The sequence below is a fragment of the Stenella coeruleoalba genome, assembly GCF_951394435.1.
Source record: "Stenella coeruleoalba genome assembly, chromosome: 19".
NCBI lineage: Eukaryota > Metazoa > Chordata > Mammalia > Artiodactyla > Delphinidae > Stenella > Stenella coeruleoalba.
The window spans coordinates 34,975,683-34,995,439 of record NC_137165.1 but is presented as its reverse complement, the minus strand read 5'-3'; the positions used below and the strand labels follow the sequence as shown (position 1 = coordinate 34,995,439).

The 19,757-nt window shown below is 40.3% G+C and overlaps 1 protein-coding gene and 1 pseudogene across 2 annotated transcripts in view; one reads left to right on the top strand and one right to left on the bottom strand.

Moving 5' to 3' along the window:
- ACACA (acetyl-CoA carboxylase alpha) overlaps positions 1-19,757 on the top strand; it is a 272,579-nt gene that overhangs the window by 65,067 nt on the left and 187,755 nt on the right. The window contains 1 exon segment of the mRNA XM_079904143.1: positions 18,475-18,612. Within this exon segment, the coding sequence (XP_079760269.1) occupies positions 18,475-18,612 (138 nt within the window).
- Positions 2,896-4,155, bottom strand: LOC307177998 (non-selective voltage-gated ion channel VDAC2-like; annotated as a pseudogene). The gene has a single exon. The product of its transcript is annotated as a non-selective voltage-gated ion channel VDAC2-like (transcript).

The window sequence follows — 19,757 nt, the reverse complement described above, 5'->3', positions numbered from 1 at the left end:
GGTTATCCCTGGGGATTTGGGGTCCTTGCTTCTGAAACATGAAGTAGTGAGTGTCAGTGGTCACCCCTGTTTGGCTACGTGGAGGTTGAAAGAAAAGAGTTAAGCAAGTTATTTATGTTTTACTTTTCCTAGAACTGCAATGAACCAGTGAGATAATTTAGCCTAATGCTTTTTATTTAAATAGATGAGAAAACTGAGGTCTAAAGAGGGAAAATAACTTGCCTAAAGGTAAATAGCTGGAAGACTGGAATTCAAAGTTAGATGCCCGGATTCCATTGAAGTAACTTTTCTCCCCTATTTCCCTGACCATACTAAGTGTCTTAATTATATAACTAGTGCAGACAAAGTTGGTGTTTAGGAGTTAGTGAATAAAGTATTATATCTAATCTCTGGGCTAAAAAGAGGAATAGAAGTCAGTATTTAGTAGCAGGGAAAAGAGGTCAGGTTTTTATCTTTATGTAAACATTTTTTCTTACTTAATAGTTCACTTAATGGTTGGCCTGAAGGCTAATACTGGGGGCGATATCCCTGAGGTCATTTGTAAATGAGTGGGGGTTGTGACTGGTGGGATTACTTGCATTGAGGCCAAGGACCAAAGATTCTAAACCTTCTCCAATGTACTGGATAATCACACACAACGGAGAATTGTTCTCACAATGTCATGGTGCCCCTGTTGAGAAAGACTGGGTGAAATCTAAATCCTTAAAGCCACACAGCACTTGAGAAATTTGTCCAATTTGAGGCCAAGTGAAGCAGAATATCCATTCATTGGATTATGAAATTGTGAGTTTGGCAATTGTGAGATAAATACCATTATAAGAAATTCAGCTGATGATATTACAAGGCAGTTTATAGTTGCCAAATCATTCCCAAAGTTGATGGCTCTTATTGCAAAGTCTATGGGGTCAGTGGTATGAGCACTTGAGAATTTCTTTGCATGCCCTTCTGTTGCAAAACTCATGCCTGTAGCTTGTGGAGGAACCACGGATTGAAGTGTGATCAGCAGCCTGGGAAGGAGACAGTGCCAGTTTCTACTTGCTTCTCAGATAGCTAATGTTCCAAAATAGAACAAAGGTTCTCCATTGATTCATTTCTTTTTTTTTAAACTTCCATCACTTTTTTTTTTTTTTTGGCTGCATTGGGTCTTCGTTGCTGCGCACGGGCTTACTCTAGTTGTGGCGAGCAGGAGCTACTCTTTGTTGTGGCGCGTGGGCTTCTCATTGTGTTGGCTTCTCTTTTTGTGGAGCACGGGCTCTAGGCCCCCGGGCTTCAGTTAGTTGCAGCACATGGGCTCAGTAGTTGCGGCACGCCAGCCCTAGAGCATGCGAGCTTCAGTAGTTGCGGCGCATGGACTCAGTAGTTGTGGCTCGCAGGCTCTAGAGCGTAGGCTCAGTAGTTGTGGTGCACGGGCTTTGTTGCTCTGCAGCATGTGGGATCTTCCCAGACCTGGGATCGAACCTGTGTCCCCTGCATTGGCAGGTGGATTCTTTTTTTTTTTAACATCTTTATTGGGGTATAATTGCTTTACAATGGTGTGTTAGTTTCTGCTTTATAACAAAGTGAATCAGTTATACATATACATATGTTCCCATATCTCTTCCCTCTTGCGTCTCCCTCCCTCCTATCCTCCCTATGGCAGGTGAATTCTTAACCACTGCACCACCAGGGAAGTCCCCATTGATTCATTCATTAAGTCACTTGTGGATATGATGTCCTTGGGGGGTAATTTAAATTGTTCCAGATTCATTTTATATATTAGAAAGGACTCTTCTGACATTTGCCACCAATTAAGTAGGTGACCACAGACAATTCATGTTACCTCTTTGGACTCATATTCCTCATCTGTGAAAATGATGATATTGATTCAGATACTCCTTTTCGCCCTTTGAACCCAAATTAAATAGAGACTGGCTGAGTTTAGGATTAGCTCCCAGAATGAATAGTCTTAATCCTTCACAGGTGATACAGATTAAAAAGGCAGGTACATTCTTAAAAGATGCTAACTGGAGATCATCTAAAACCAAGTGAAGTAATTGCCATAGTATAGGATGAGAGTGGGCCCCTGTCTCAAGTTGGGGCTTTGTTTTAAGTGCTAAATGAGAAGTCAAGTGGGTGTGATGGATGAATAGGCAGAAAAAGAAAACAGACTTTTCCAGAATTGGAGATGACTTGCATCACATGTTCTCTAGAGTGCCAGGGTAAGATTGGATTAATCACTCTCTAAGCTTTATGACCCAGACATTTGAAAATAATACCCTAAGAAAGTAGTTGTAGCTTGGTGGGAATATATAGGCATCATTGTAGATGACTGTGCTTTGGCTTTTTTTTTTTTTTTTTTGCGGTACGCGGGCCTCTCACTGTTGTGGCCTCTCCCATTGCGGAGCACAGGCCCCGGACGCGCAGGCTCAGCGGCCATGGCTCACGGGCCCAGCCGCTCCGCGGCATGTGGGATCTTCCCGGACCGGGGCACGAACCCGTGTCCCCTGCATCGGCAGGCGGACTCTCAACCACTGCGCCACCAGGGAAGCCCTGGCTTTTTATTTTTAGAGATGATCGGCTAGGGTTTGTGACCTGTATATCAGCTAGGTTGATACGTTTCTGAACCTTACTATTATTTTTTTTTTTCAGTTTTCATAAAGGTTTATTTCATTATTGGTGGGTAGCGCATTTAACAGTTAAATACATTTAAATAATGTGTAAGTGACTGCACGACTGCAGCATTGGTAACTATATAGATAACCAATTCAACTAGAAACCAGCTAACAAGTAACTCTCTAAATATTTAAAATGCAGCTCTTGTTTAGATCATCCTTTGTTTTGATCACCTTCTGGGGGGCAGGGAAAGCCGGCTGGTCACACTGGAAATATATAAGGCCAAATCTTCTGATATCCATTCCCAGAGGTTTCGTTCAGCTGGATTAAGCCTCCAACTCCAGGGCAAGCCCAAGCTTGTGGCCTCCAGCATTAATGCTCTTCCCATCTACCAGAGCAGACAGTGTAAGCTTCACACCAGGCCTCAGAGTCTGAGTGTAGCACACACTCCAGTTAAACTAGAGTTGTTGACTTTTGCAGAAATGGAAGCAGTGGGATCCAACTGATATTTAGCTGCAATGCCAAAGCTAGTGCAGTTGGTTCCTGCAGTGCCAAAGCTACTGCAGTTGGTTCCAAGCAGGGTTTACTGAAGTGTCAACATCTTCACATACTTTCTGATAAATTGACCCTCCAAATTCTGTCCCATCATTGATGTTAGTGTGTAGCTGGAAGTCCCCAGTCCTGTAGCCCACTGCAAAATTATTCCTTGTCAGCTTTGATTTGGCACTGTCAAAGGTCATCTGGTGCCCAGCAAGCCAGCCCTCATAACCAAAGACCGCTGAACTGTGGATTGCAGGTCCAGCAAAATCAAAGCCAACATCACAACCAAGGTTTATACACTCCCTCTTGTAAGAAGACTTGATTTTACCTCTTTTCTTTCCCGTGTTTGGTGAAAAGGTGGTATCAGATGTCAGTTTCAAACCTTGACAAATCTGGTCTTCAATAGCGATTCCTGTTCCCAGAGTGTTATCAGTGTTCCACTTTTCTGTGAAAGTCAGACCATACTCACACCATTTCTATTTGGTCTCCAAGGTCCCAGTAACTTTACCAGTGCCTGTGTTAGATTAACCAGATGTTGAGAATTCCACCCCACTGCATGACTTTGTTTTCACATCTAGTTTCACCAGCCCAAAACCAAATCCTTTGTTGAAAATATCTCTGGCAGCTTTGCCAAGGTACATTGGCCTCGGGCAGTTCTGTCGGTAGACCTCGGGTAAAGGTGATCTCGTGGTCTCCTGGGGGTAAGGGGCTGAGGCAGGTCACTCGGGGTCGGGCTGCAGCTGCCAAGGTTGGAGGGCGAAGTTCATTATTAATATTTAATTGAACATTTGAGGAGAAAAACCATTAAAGACTGAATGTAAGCATCTCAATTTTGATACCTAATGTATGATTTGGTGGCATATAATAGAGCCATCTAGTTGTATGGATGCTGACATTTTCTCTGCTCCTTGTGGGATGCCACTTGAGGTCAGATTGTTCTGCGTACTTACAATGCTGTGCAAATCCAGATTACCCCACAGTATCACACTATCAAACAAACAAAGATAGTAATCAGTTTTGTCAACTAGCATGCTGATTTTCTGGTTGAAGTCCAGTTGGAGACAGGTTAGCCTCACAGTTGGATCTTTTACCTCTTAAGGTACTGTGATTTCTTTAAATCTTTTTTATACTATAATTCATGTGTTTGAAACTCCATCTCAGTTTTCTCTTAAAGTTCTTAAAAATGTATACTCAAAATATCAAAGGGCCAACATTTTATGTTTAGCAAGCATGTTTGGTTAATGACTTTATTTGAGAACAATCTGTAAATGCTGTTGTGTGTGTGTGTGTGTGTGTGTGTGTGTGTGTGTATAAATATATATATATATGTGTATATATATATATATATATATATATATATCTATCTCAAGCCTAAGATGTCCTGTAGCTGGGGTTTAAGACAGTAGTTGCTGCTGTGGAAGGAGAAAGTCATTCAGTTCACTCAGGAAGGGCACCTTGAAGGTGAGTTATATTCCTATCTCCTTTATGGTCTAGAAAAAAAAAGTACTTTACTAATATTTTAGAAAATTTAGAGTTCACATATGAGATTGTCTATAACGTGTTTGACTCTACAGAAGACTCTAACTAGAGAGTTTTGTTTTTTGTTTTTTGGGTTTTTTTTGCGATACGCGGGCCTCTCACTGTTGTGGCCTCTCCCGTTGCAGAGCACGGGCTCCAGACGCTCAGGCTCAGCGGCTATGGCTCACGGGCCCAGCCAGTCCGCGGCATGTGGGATCTTCCCGGATTGGGGCACGAACCCGTGTCCCCTGCATCGGCAGGCGGACTCTCAACAACTGCGCCACCAGGGAAGCCCATAACTAGAGAGTTTTGATGCCATTTTCTAATTAGAAATAATCTTTAAAGTTTCTCCAGTGACGCCAGTCATGGAATGCAGACAGGTAATATACCGAATTTGGGATCAGCTCCTAGATACCGTACTTCATGGTCATATTAAAAATTTCATATAGGGGCTTCCCTGCTGGCACAGTGGCTGAGAGTCCGCCTGCCGATGCAGGAGACACTGGTTCGTGCCCCGGTCCGGGAGGATCCCACATGCCGTGGAGCGGCTGGGCCTGTGAGCCATGGCCGCTGAGCCTGCGCGTCCGGAGCCTGTGCTCCGCAACGGGAGAGGCCACAAGAGTGAGAGGCCCGCGTACCGCAAAAAAAAAAAAGAAAAAAGAAAAATTTTCATAGAGAGCTGTACCGAGCTTCATCCATAAGAAATAAGGTGATTCTAACCTTAGTTAGAATCTGAGAGAATCTGGGAGTGGTTCTCAGCTTCCATTCCCATTGACTGGGTCAAGAGGGAAGTTATAGCGAACAAGAATAGTAAGAGAGAGAGCTGACCTATTCCTGCTACATCCTATCCTATTTTTCACATTGTCTGTATGAATTAGCAGTCCTGTTTTCTCAGTGACTAATCAGAAAAATAATAGTAATGATTGGTAACATTATCAAGTGCTTTACTATATGCCAAACTCTCTGCTGTGCTTTATGTGGAGTGTCACACTTAATCTCCACTGCAGCAAACCCACAAGGTAAGTAATATACTCTTATTACCCATAATTTATGGATGGGGAATTTATGGATAGGGAATTACCCAGTCAGAGCACATACTGTCAGCCACTACACTAAAACAAGAACCCTGGTTGTGTCCTCTTTGAGCAATTTTTCTCTAATTAAATGTCAGCCTTATTTAAAAGGGACAGAAGTTAGAAAATATATATATATATATTTTTAGAATTTTATTTTTTTTGATGTGGACCTTTTTTTTTAAAGTCTTTATTGAATTTGTTACAGTATTGCTTCTGTTTTGTGTTTTGGTTTTTTGGCTGTGAGGCATTTGGGCTCTTAGCTCCTGGACCAGGGATTGAACCTGTACCCCCTGCATTGGAAGGCAAAGTCTTAACCACTGGACTGCCAGGGAAGTCCCTGAAAATATATTTTTACATAATGCTTTATTAAAGAAGCAGTAAGGAAAATTAAAAACAAAATACTAGAAAGCAAACATAAAGCCTTGTATATCCACCACCCAGAGATAACTCCTGCTAATACCCTATTGTATAGTCTTCTGGATCCTTTTCTGTGCATAGGTGCATATGCATTTCTTGCTACTGAGATGAGATCATCCTGTATACATTGTTTTACAGTCTCTTTTTTGTCAAAAATTTCCACTTTTATATTTCAATAAATTTTCATCTCATCTAATATGTATACCATATTCAAGTTTCTCCAGTTGACTCTAAAATCCTGTTTCATCCAATCTGGTATCAAATCCAGGACCATACGTTGTATATTATATCCCTTAAATTTCTTAATCTATCGGTACCCTCTTTTTTTTTTTGGTGACAGTGACTCGTTGAAAAGGAAGGTAGCAAATCATGAAAGTATATGGCTACTAGTGATAGTTTGGTGGTATAGAGATAAATGGAAGGAAAAATAAAGGATAATTTACCATTCCACACTTTTTATTGTTATAGCATGTGTAGCACAACAACTTGGTGTTGCACTAATGATGATATTTTAGTGGATTTTACAATCATAATGAAAGTGACCATTATCAAATATTGTATGATTTGACCAAAAGCTATGAAGAACAAGAGCTTTCTAGTTTTAGCTGTATATATTTGTGTTTGACCTGGAAAGAAACAAGGATTCTCTTTATTTTTTAGTTTCTCACTTTTAAACTCCTGAGTCTGAAGTGATTTCATTTAAATCTAGTGATGGAGGTGAAAATAAATAGCTGCAAAAGCCCTTGGAAAAGTAAAATGTGCCATACTGGTATAATATATTATTTATTATGGAGGAGTCCATTTGTGAGGTAAATTTTCATATTAGGGCTTTTGGGAATTTAGATCTGAAAGGCTTTTTTTTTTTTATAACTTTTTTTTTTTTTTTTTTGCGGTACGCGGGCCTCTCACTGTTGTGGCCTCTCCCGTTGCCGAGCACAGGCTCCGGACGCGCAGGCTCAGCGGCCATGGCTCACGGGCCCAGCCGCTCCGCGGCATGTGGGATCTTCCCAGACCAGGGCACGAACCCGTGTCCCCTGCATCGGCAGGCGGACTTTCAACCACTGCGCCACCAGGGAAACCCTGAAAGGCTTTTGATTACAGCAAACATTTACTGTCAACATTATAATTTATATGTTGAGAATAACCATTATTGAGAGGGCAGGAAACTTCATTTCCCCTTCCTCTCTTTTGGCTCTTCTCTCTCGAGCTGTAACATGGGGAATAAGGAAACTGCCTCTAGTTTTGAGTTTATATTATGGCTTTGCTTGCAGATGGGCCTGTGAGAGTGTTCTTATGTTTGGCTTTCTTAGGATTTCCCATTTAGCTTCCCTGAGCTTCCCCCCTTCCCCCAGCAGCTCTCCAAACTCTTTACTCTCAATACTTCTTCCTTGATATTCTGAGGTTCCCAGTTGCCATGGTACCTCAGAAGTGGAGTAGACAGAGAAGGTCATTATGAGATCTGCAACGTGGTACTTTTTTGCTGAGGGCAATAGTTTCCTGTCTCTATCTCCCACTCATTCCTTCTTTCCATTCAGAAAACAGGAGCTGTCTCTGTCTGTGTGTGTATTATAGTCTCCAGAGTTTATTCTACAAACGTAGTTAATTGGAGGCATGAAATTACAAATGTTCTAATGTTCAGGACAGTTGCTTGAAAGTGTTTATTCCTTTTAGTACTTCTAGTGTAATGCATACATTTTCCCCCTCTGTTTTTCCTGTTAATATGAATTTAAAAGTGAAGTTTGCTTTTACTACTTGATTTTTTTAAAATTATGAGATGTACGCTTATTAGAGAAAATTTGGAAATCCAAAAAGTATAAAGAAAGAAATAAAAAACAATCCAAGATATGACCATCCAGCAATAACTGCTGTTAATATTTGATATGTTTCCTTTCAGTGTTTTTTACCCCTTAAGGATAAATTTCATCAAAAAGTATATACATAGGTGATGTTGTAATGAATACACAGCTCTGTTTCCTGCTTTTTCCCCCCACATAACAATATTTTCTCATGTCCTTAAAAATCTTTCATAAATGTGACTTTTTCAGAGTGCTAAAGTAGGGTTATGCTTGTTTCTAAGTGGCCTTCCCTACTATGGGCTCTTTGGTTTCTGAGGCAGTTTATTACTCCTTGATGATCTACTTTTTATTTTCCAAAAAATTTTTTGACATCTATAATCTGTTGGGGGGGGTCTCTTCCATTCTCTTTGTCCTTATATCTTTATACCTCTTTTACTATTTTATTGTCATTTTTGTGATTTTGGTAGGGAACAGTAATAAACAAATGCTCACACTTTCAACTGGTAGTCCCATTCACTTCTTAATCTAGCGCAGTTGGGTTTCTGCATTTACCATTTCTTGTAGCTACTCTTAGAAAACTCTAAGCTACTTCTAAGCTACTCTTAGAAAACTGTTGAAACTACTCCTTATGTTCTACGAACATAATCTCCCAATTCTCTTTTCTGATCCTTCCCTCTTAGGTGCTTGAATAGGCTTGTTTTTTGTTTTTATTTATTTATTTATTCATTCATTCTTGGCTGCGTTGGTTCTTTGTTGCTGCGCACGGGCTTTCTCTAGTTGCAGTGAGCAGGGGCTCCTCTTCGTTGCGGTCCACGGGCTTCTCATTTGCAGTGGCTTCTCTTGTTGCGGAGCACAGGCTCTAGGCACTCAGGCTTCAGTGGTTGTGGCGTGTGGGCTCAGTAGTTGTGGCTCGTGGGCTCCAGAGCACAGGCTCAGTAGTTGTGGTGCTCGGGCTTAGTTGCTCCGCGGCATGTAGGATCTTCCTGGACCAGGGCTCAAACCCGTGTCCCCTGCATTGGCAGGAGGATTTTTAACCTCTGCGCCACCAGGGAAGCCCTACGTATTCTTGTTGATCCTATCCCCCAGTAATTCTTGAATTCGTCCCCTTCTTTCCATTGTTACTGCCATTGCTCTTGTTCTTATTTCTTATTTGGATTATGGCAATAGTATTTTAGCGCTTCTCCAGTCTCTTTCCCCCTACAGTATAAGCACCACATGGCCATTGTCATCTCTCTAAGGTAAACTGATCATCTCACAGCACTATTCAGTGGGTCCCCATTATCCATAGGATATTTTAGTGTCTAGCCAAACACTGTGCCAGGGTCCTCATGTTCTTTCTTTCTTTTTTTTTTTTAAATTATTTTAAAAATTTATTTATTTATTTTTGGCTGTGTTGGGTGTTCGTTGCTGCATGAGGGCTTTCTCTAGCTGCGGTGAGCGGGGGCTACTCTTCGTTGCGGTGTGTAGGCTTCTTATTGTGGTGGCTTCTCTTGTTTCAGAGCACGGTCTGTAGGCACGCGGCTTCAGTAGTTGTGGCTCGCGGGCTCTAGAGCACAAGCTCAGTAGTTGTGCAGCACAGGCTTTGTTGCTCCGCGGCACGTGGGATCTTCCTGGACCAGGGCTTGAACCCGTTCCCCTGCATTGGCAGGTGGATTCTTAACCACTGCACCACCAGGGAAGTCCGCTAATGTTATTTCTAATACTCACAACAGCTGTAATCATTATGATGGGCTTAATGAGATCTGTAAGGGGCCCACTAATGTCTCAGAGATGTTTGAACTGGGTTTTGAAGGATGAACAGAAAACAGACAAGACAAGCTAACAGAGATAGGTGTGTGTGTAGGAAGGGTAGAGACGGTGAGGTTGACAACACGTGTAAAGTTGCCAGACTGGAAACATCCAGCATGTTCAGGCAGTTGTAAGACATGGAGTATCACTGGAATGTAGGGGGGACAGGGTAGTTAGAGCAGTGGAAGAAGAGGCTGGTGAGATAAAGTTCAGATGGTTAAGGGTCTTGTATGTCATACTAATGTTGCAGGAAGAAGGACCCCTGCCAGGGCCCGAGAGTGGGCTCTTGTTTAACACTTGGAAGTGAATTGTCCGAGGAGACACATGTGCTGACAAAGCAAGAGACTTTATTGGGAAGGAGTGCCCAGGCGGAGAGCAGTAGGGTAAGGGAACCCAGGAGATCTGCTCTGCCACGTGGCTTGCAGTCTCGGGTTTTATGGTAATTGGATTAGTTTCCAGTGGTCTCTGGCCAATCACTCTGACTCAGGGTCCTTCCTGGTGGTGTGGGCATCACTCAGCCAAGATGGATTCCAGCGGGAAGGATTCTGGGAGGTTGGTAGGACATACGGACTGGCGTCTCCTCTCTCCTTTTGACCTTTCCCAAATTCTTCCAGTTGCTGGTAGCTTGTTAGTTCTGCGTTCCTTACCAGGACCTCCTGTTGCAAGTGGCTACTATCTTGCCTGGCCAGGGTGGGTGGTTTCAGTCACTAACACTAAGACATATACAAGATGGAAAACATGGGGACTTCCCTGGTGGCACAGTGGTTAAGAATCCGCCTGCCAATGCAGGCGACATAGGTTCGAGCCCTGGTCTGGGAAGATCCCACATGCCATGGAGCAACTAAGCCCGTGTGCCACAACTACTGAAGCCCATGCACCTGGAGCCCATGCTCCGCAACAAGAGAAGCCCATGCACCACAATGAAGAGTAGCCCTCGCTCGCCTCAACTAGAGAAAGCCCGCGCACAGCAACGAAGACCCAATGCAGCCAAAAATAAATAAGTTTATTATTTTTTTTTAAAAAAGATGGAAAACAGTATTTAGGTTTGGCTGTACAACAGAATCATCTGCGGAGCTTTATTCCTGAGCCCTGTCTCAGACTGATTAAATTACAGTCTCTGGTTATTCTGCTACTCTCCAGGTGAGTCTGATCTGAAACCTGAGCTGAGAATCACTTTTTCAGAGTTTAGAGCAATGCCTGGCATATAGTATATGCTTAATAAATGTTTGTTGCATTGAAATTAAAGTTGTGCAAGTAGATTTGATCACTGTGAGGAAGAGTATATAGGTAGGAGGGAAATGTATCTTAAGGAAATGTCTACCTTCAGATGGAAGGAGGGGGAAAAAGGAGACAGGAAATGATCGGTGAGGTAGAAGGAGAACCAAGAAAACCAGAGGAAAGATGATTTAAAGGTAGAAGATGTGACATGAAGTGGTGAATAGAGATGAAAGATGGAGAAAAAGTCCTGGAGTTAAGGGTCAGAGAAGCCTGAGGTGAACAGCTTTAAGTAGATGGCAAGAGATAAAGTAATGAACAAATGGTGAAAGAACAGGAATTTCAACAGTTCACCTCTTAAGAAGTTGATGGCAAGGAAGAAAATACAATAATTACTTAAGGGCATTATAGGATCTGCTCACTTGCTGCCTCTCCCACCCCTCTCCTCCCCCTCCCCCTCCCACTACTCCCCCCACCCCTCTTTTGTCTCCTCCCCCAAGCTCTCTCAGGTTTTCTTATTGGAATGCCCTTCTCCTGACTGTTGAAATTCCTTTCATACTTTGGGGTCCTCACGTTTTAAGGTCCTTCTCAAATGCTGGCTGTGCTGTGAAATTCTTCTTGTTCTTTCTCCTATTTTGTAGTTCTCTTCTGGAAATTTGGCCTTCCATTTTTTTCCACAACAACAGTTTCATTCTTTTCCATTGTCCTTAAACCAGCAGTCTCCCTTTCTGCTAGTCCCTGCGTCCTCTAGACACACTTTCAGTTCATAACTTTGCCTCATATTTCATGGAGAAAATAGAAACTATCAGACCAGAAATTCTTCCTCCAGACACTTAATTTCAAGCTTACTTGTATCTGTACTCATATTCTTATCTTTGTCATTGATTTTTAGTTTAATCCATTGTATTCAGAGGATATACTCTATGTAATTTCAAATTTTTGAAATTTGTTTATACTTTATGGCTTAGCATATGGTCTACTTTGGTACAGTTTTTTTTGATTGGTTTGTTTTGTTTTCATTTTTTGGAATTTTTTTGGCTGCGCCGTGTGGCTTGCAGGATCTTAGTTCCCTGACCAGGGGTCGAACCTGAGCCCTCAGCAGTGAAAACGCTGAGTCCTAACCACTGGACTGCCAGGGAATTCTCTGGTAAAGTTTTATAAACACTTGCAAAGAATGTGTATTTTGTATTTGTTGGTTATAAAATTCTATACATGTCAATTAAGTTGAGTTTTTCAATTGTGTTGTTTTTCTGTATCCTTGATGTTTTTTGCCTAATTGTTCTCAGTTGCTGAAAGAGGAATATTAATTAATCTCACTGTCAGAATCCTGAATCCTATAAATCAATGAGAAAAAGATATTTCAATGTCTTTTGAAGACATTCAACCCAATAGAAATATAAGGAAAAGACTTGAACTTCACAAAAGAAGGTGCCTGGACGGCAAATAAGCTTATGAAAATAAGCTGTTTAATATCATTGATCATCAAGGATTTGCAGATTAAAAATCACTATGAAGTAATTGCCATCCCAACCAAAAAGGCCAAAATTAAAAGACTGACAATGTCAAGTGTTAGCAAGGGTGTACGACACATGGAAGTCCCATACATAGCTAACGGGAATAAACGTAGGCACAACCACTTTAGAAAAGTATTTGGGCAGTATCTTTTACGGCTGTAAACATACATATACTCTAACAACAAGCAAGTCCTTTCCTTGCTATTTACCCAAAAGAAATGAGTGCATTTGTCCATCAAAAACCAAGTTCAAGTACAGTCAAAATTCATAAAAAAACAGAATGTCCACCAATAGAATAAATAAATCATGTAGTAGTCACACAATGGAATGCTACATGCAATGAAAATGAACAAACTACTGCTATGCCACAACATGGATGAATTTCATGGACATAATATTGATCAAATACATACAGTACGGCACTATACATATGAAGTTCAAAAACAGGCAAAACTGATTGATGGTGATAGAGTTCAGAATAGTGTTTACATTGGGGAAGATATTGACTGGAAAGGAAGCACACTGGAGCCTTCTGAGACTGTGGAAATAATCGGTATCTTAATGGAGTGGTTGATTATGTGCATATGTACATATGTAAAATTAATTGAGTGTATAATTAAGACTTTGCACTTTATTGTATGAAATTACATCTCAAAAAGTAGATAAAACAGGCAGGACTTCCAGCTATAACTTAGTGAGGAGGTGAACAAATCCTTAATCCCAAAAAGCAACTACGAAGCTTGACAAAACCATTTCAGCCTTAAAATCAACTATAAGGCATACAACAGTCTGAGAGAAGTTTATATTTGAAAAACTGCTGACATTCAATAAGAACAGTAGGAGTCTGTGGTGTTCTTGTCAGGACTTTTCCCATTCCCTTCCCTCAGCTTGGTTGGCATGGAGGTTTTGCCTCTGTGGGTATGCCATAAGGGCTGGAGTTTTTGATGCTGCAGTTGAAGGGAGCATACTCCTTTTGGGTAGTGGATGATGCCCATGCTCCCCAGTGACATTGTCAGTAGAAGTGACCATCTGGCAGGGGATGAGAGAGGTGGGCCAACCGCTCTACTAGCCTGAGGTGTGTTTGTGGTTGGGGTGAGCATATTGCTGGTTGAGCCTGCGTGCGTGCACAGAGTGGACATGACAGGGCTCAGCAGAAAGTTAAAGCCAGGACATACTTGAAAATGTCCTGAACTTCAAATGTGGTACTCTGCCTTACACACAGACACATGAACGGAGCACAAAAGCCTTACTGGCCTCAGGTGTTTGGGTATAACCCCTGCCTAATCACTGGCTGACATTTAAGTTTTGCAGACATAGAGGTAACACCTTAGGAAGGAGGTTGAAACATAAAAGCACATGATAAGAAGAAATTGAGCTGAGGCATCAGTGATTGTACTCTCTGGGGGAGAGAGATTTCACAGATTTAGCCCAGGCAAATTATTAAGCCAAGAAAGAAAAACAAACAAGCAAGCATTAGTAACAACAACAATCTTCATGGGTAAAAGAAATCAGAATCCAGAGTTGATACAATAAATTGTTTAATATGTTAAGTTTTCAACAAAAAAATAATGAGATGTGAAAAGAAATAGGAAAGTTAGCCCATATTTAGGAAAAAAGTCAATATAGACTGTCTCTGAGTGTCTAGATGCTGGATTAGCAGACAGAGTCTTCAAATCAGGTATCATAAATGTATTCAAAGAACCAAAAGAAAGCATGTTTAAAGAATTTTTTAAAAGTATGACAACAATGTATCAATAAATAATATTCTCAGTAAGGAGAGAGAAATTTAAAAGAAGCAAATGTCACCAAAGAGGATATACAGATGGCAAATAAAGATGTGAAGAGATGTTTAAAATCACTAGCTATTAGGGAAGTGCAAATTAAGACAGTAAGTATTACTATACAACTGTCAGAGTGCCTAAAATAAAAACTAGTGACAACACCAAATGTTTGCAAGAATGTGGAGTAATTGGAAAACTTGTACATAGTTGGTGGGAATGTAAATGATACAGCCAGTCTGGAAAATAATTTGGAAATTTCTTATAAAACTAAATATTTACCATATGTTCCAACAATTCCATTCCTAGTTACATACCCATAAGAAATGAAAGCATATGTTCACATAAAAACTTGTACATGAATGTCCACAGCAACATTATTCATAATAACTATAAAGTGGAAATAACCCAGTATCCATCAACTGATAAATGGATAAACAAAATGTGGTATGGCCATACAGTGGAAAATTATTTGGCCATAAAGAGAAATGAAGTATGGATACATGCTACAACTTTGAAAACATTATGCTAAGTGAAAGAAGCCACATATGATATCATTCCATTTATATGAAATATCTGGAATAGGCAAATCTATAAAGACAGAAAGTAGATTAGTCATTGCCTAGGACTGGGGAGGGGACTGGGGGAAATAGGGAGTGTCTGCTATTGAGTACAGGGTTTCTTTTGGGGGTAAGGAAAATGTTCTAAAATTGATTGTGATGATGGTTCACAACCATGTGAATATAATAAAAACCATTGAATTATATACTTTAAATGGCTGAAATATATGGTATGTGAATTATATCTCAATAAAGTTGTTAAGGATTTTAAAATGAGATTAGCAAGGTCACAGGCTATAGGATCCATATACAAAAATTAGTTGTATTTCTGCATACTAGCTAGCAATGAACAAGCAAAAAATTAAATTAAAAAAATTTTATTCACTATGGCAATGAAAATAATAAAATGCTTAGGAATAAATTCAACAAAAATAGTATAAGACTTGTACATTAAAAATTATATTACTGGGACTTCCCTGGTGGTCCAGTGGTTAAGAATCTGTCTTGTAATGCAGCAGATGCTGGTTTGATCCCTGGTCGGGGAACTAAGATCCCACATGCCACCGGGCAACTAAGCCTGGGCGCCGCAACTACAGAGCCCACGTGCCACAACTAGAGAGAAGCCTGCACACTGCAATGAAGCAAAAAGGCTGTGCACTGCAACTAAGACCCAACGCAGCCAAAAAATAAAAATAAAATTAAATTATATTACATTGCTGAGAGAAATTGAAGAAACTTAAAGTCTAAATACAGGCATACCTTGTTTTATTGCACTCGCTTTATTGCACTTCACAGATAATTGCATTTTACAAATTGAAGGTTTGTGGCAACCCTGCATTGTCAGATGATGGTTAGCATTTTTTAGCAATAAAATCTTTTAAAATTAAGGTATGTACATTTTTTGGTAGACATAATGCTATTATTGAACACTTAGTAGACTATAGTATAGAGTAAACCTAACTTTTCCATGCATTGGGAAACCAAAAAATTCATGTGACTTACTTTATTGCAATATTCACTTTATTGTGGTGGTGAATTGTGGAACCAAACCTGCAATATCTATGAGGTATGCCTATAAATGGAGAGACAGTCCATGTTTGGGAATTGGAAAACTCAATATTGTCAAAATGGTGATTTTCCCTAAATTGATCTTTAAATTCACAGTCCATGTCAAAATCCTAGGAGGATTTGTTTTTTCTTTCTAGAATTTGCCAAACTCATCCTAAAATTTACATGGAAACCTAAAGGACCTAGAATAGACAAAACAATTACGGAAAAGGAAAGCAAAGTTGGAAGACTTACACTACCTGATTTCAAAAACTGACTGTAAAGCCACAGTTATCAAGGCTGTGTGGCATTGTTAACGGGGATAGGCATATAGATCAGTGAATCACAGTTAGGAGTCCACAGCTAAATCTATTTATATATATGGTCAGTTGATTTTCAAAAGAGGTACATCCTTGATTCAAGATTTCTTTGCTTGGAAAAGCCCCAGTGTAAAACAGTCTCTCACAGTGCGTGCTGCAGTGTCACTCAGACTGCCTTGCAGTCAGGCTAGCTAATGCATCACAGTCTGCCGGATAAACTGCTACGTCATCCTTGGTGCTTGGCATGTTACAATGTTGGGATCAGTGTGGGCTTCTAGTTGGATTTTGTGCCAGGTACGTGTCTACTTTGGACACTCTCTTTTCATGTTAGATTAAAATGAGGATGCTTTGAATTTGGAGGAATGAATGTGGCTTTTTCTTTCTTTTGTTCTAATATTACAGGAGGATTGGGAGCAGCATCCATAAAAGATTAGAAACACTAGCTTTGTTTTGGATCTGGGTGTGCTGCGTTAGTGTTTGGTTGTTTTAGAAAGATCACTTTGGTGAAAAGGAAGCACAAACTTGATTACTGAGAGTGACTCTGGTATATTTTCTGATATAATCAAGTGCAAAATAGCCTGCTTTATTCTATACGCGATGCTTTGCTTTTTGAATGTTGAACTTATATAACAAAGGCAGAGAGTGATTCTCTTTTGGGAACTGCCTACATCTGGCAGTTAGATGTGTGTAAAATTGAGCTGCTTCTACATCTGTGGTCACTGTAATTGTTCTGAACAAAGGCTTCAGTGCTCTGTTTTTTGAGACATGTTATCCTGAAGAGACATAAAGATAGGAGGACTCCTCTGCATCAGCTTCTTTAAAGGAGGAAGCAAACTTGACTGACTTTATCAGACGTTAGCATAGTATGGAAGGAATGATGCAGAGTGGTACAGGCCAGAAGCCAATCCAGGACTTCCATTTTTTATTATGCCTAATGGTCATATTGAGCGAGTGTCCTGATTGAGTCTTTTCACCTTGGGTCACCTGAATGTCCTAAGATCAAGGTTTGTCTTAATCATTTATCTTCTATTTGATTTTTCATCTTTCATCTGTGTTCCAGGTCATTTGTGTACTTCTGTTTTGGAGGGTTTCCCTGGAAGGTTAATAGGTTCTCAGCATAGTTGGCGTTAGATAAGAATTAACCATTTGTATTCAACACTTTGGTGAGAAAGAATTTTTCTGTGGTGCATGAATCAGGTTAGATACGACTCTGGTGGATTAGACCCTTCCTAATGGCTTATCTCAGGAAATTGTGATTCTGTAGATTCTAGCTGTTGCAGTCTTTTCTGCCATTACAAGGGAGCAATATCCTGAGCAATATCTACTTAATTAAAAGCTAAAACAGGACTATGTTAGTGTATAACATTCAGCCACCATTTATTTATTTAAGTGATTTGTCCATTTGTGGCAAATTTGCTTGCATAGCAATAGATGTGTCCCAGTAGTTTTTTAGGCAGGGTTTTTCTTCCCTGCTTAAACTGGATTAGACCTCTGTGTCTAAAATATTTTTCTGGGCCCCTTTTCCTTTCAGGGGTTTTATCCACATCTTCTCCTTATCCCATTTGTACCAGCTCCAGTCTTATTCTCAAATTTTAGTGAATAAAATCTTAGTTTTTGTTGTTTTTTAAAAAGGGGTGTGTGTGTGTGTGTGTGTGTGTGTGTGTGTGTGTGTGTGTGTACACCACTACTCTGGCCTGAGAATTAGAGTTGTGACTCCCACATTATTCAAAGTTCCTCAGTAGTGGCATGTTTCGTCCTTTTGACTGGCTTGCTTTCTCTCCTGACCTGCTCTCCCCACTCTTGGAGTCTGAAAATCAGTATTATTTGTTTTGATTGGATCTCAGAAATTACCTATTTAGGCTGTGCTGTTCTCCTCCCTCTGGATTTCCTGACCCCATTACTTTCTTGGCATAGTTGTGCTTGTAAACTTTGTCTTCTTTTTGCCCTGGGCCCTCCCTGTCATGTGCTCCTGGCAGCCTGGAGGGGCCGTGGAGCTTTTCTCTGGTGACTGTCAGAAGAAAGTGACCGTTGTTGAAACACGTTTGCTGCGGCTAAGGCAGAGCTGCTGAGATCTACTTTCTAGTTATACAAGCTTTTATATTTCTCCCCCTTTCCTCTCAGTCCCCTTGGGAAATCAACTAATTCTGTGTGTGGGCCCAGGGTAGGGAGAAAATGCAAACAGGAGGGGAAGTATGGAAATTGGGGACAAAGTACACAAAAAGACTGTAGCTTGAGGCCATCAGGAATACTCTACTCTGACTGAAGCAGGGCCAAGAAGTAGGCACAGTATGTCTTGTCCTCCTGGGTTTTAAGCACCTGCAGCAGGAGGACAAACTCCGGCTTGTGTTTACAAGGCCGACATCTGAAGAAAAAGCCTCCATTCCTTTGCCATCTTGATATGGAGGGTTCTGCGGAGGAAAATAAGGAGATGAGATATTACATGCTTCGAAGGTAAGTTTTAGAGTGCCGTATCTGGGCAATATATACCTTTAAAAAACAATAAGACATTGACAGCTAAGCCCTGGAATTTATGGGCAATCTGATTTGATGATTTTCTTGTGTCTGTAGGAAACTTTTTTTTTTTAAGGAAATGAATTAAAACGCTCATATTTGCTCCTGGATTTCTAAACCTTTATTTTACACTCAGAATTTGAACCAAAGATACCCGAGACCATGTGTGACATTGTAGCTGCGTTGAAAACAAGCACCCGTGCACAGACCTTGCTGTGTGCTGGTCTTTCGTTAAGGAATCTCACTTAGTCTGTGCCAAAGTTGCTCACTGTTCTTGGCTGGTTTTTCAAGAGTGAAGTCTCTTTATCTATTTTGAAGGAAAATATCAATTCTGTGTGGTAGGTAGCATCCTGTTGAAGGTAGTTTTGCAGAAAACTTTTTTAGACTCTGTCTCTTGGACCAGGAAAGGTGGCTGCTGTCGTCGTCCCGGCGTGTGACAGTAGGCAGCCAGACTGGAGGTGTTGAGAGTGCCAAGCTCTCCTATCCCGAATCTTTCTTCTTCCTGCTGTTAGAACTCACGCTGAAGAGGAAATGAGTCAGGCCTTCTTCAGAACTCTTACAGGTCTGTGCCTCTCCAGCAGAGGGTCGACATAAAAGACCTGAATGATTTGCTGGATGGCAGTCATTAAGGGTCGCTTGCTTGTATTTGCAAACTGGAGTTTTTATTTTGATAAAAATTACCTGAAAATTAAATAGACCCTGGAAAATATAGAAACAAATGAAAAACACTGATTTGGCAAAATGTGTCTTTAAAACAGTCATCCTTTCCTTTTCCTTTTTACTTGACCTCTTCCATCCTTTGGGGGGTAAACCAAGCAAATCTTCCACTGAGAGTCAAATAAGTAAAAACCAACTGGTATATTTTAAATATACATATTATATATTGTTTTATATATAATATATACTTATATATTTTGTATATTTTAATATATATACAGTAAAATGATTTATATATGTATAAATATAATAAATATATATATAACTTTGGTTTATTATTTTATATATGTAAAACAAACATATATACAAACAGAATACACATACACATATATATATTAATTACACACACATACACAGTTTTGTTTTTC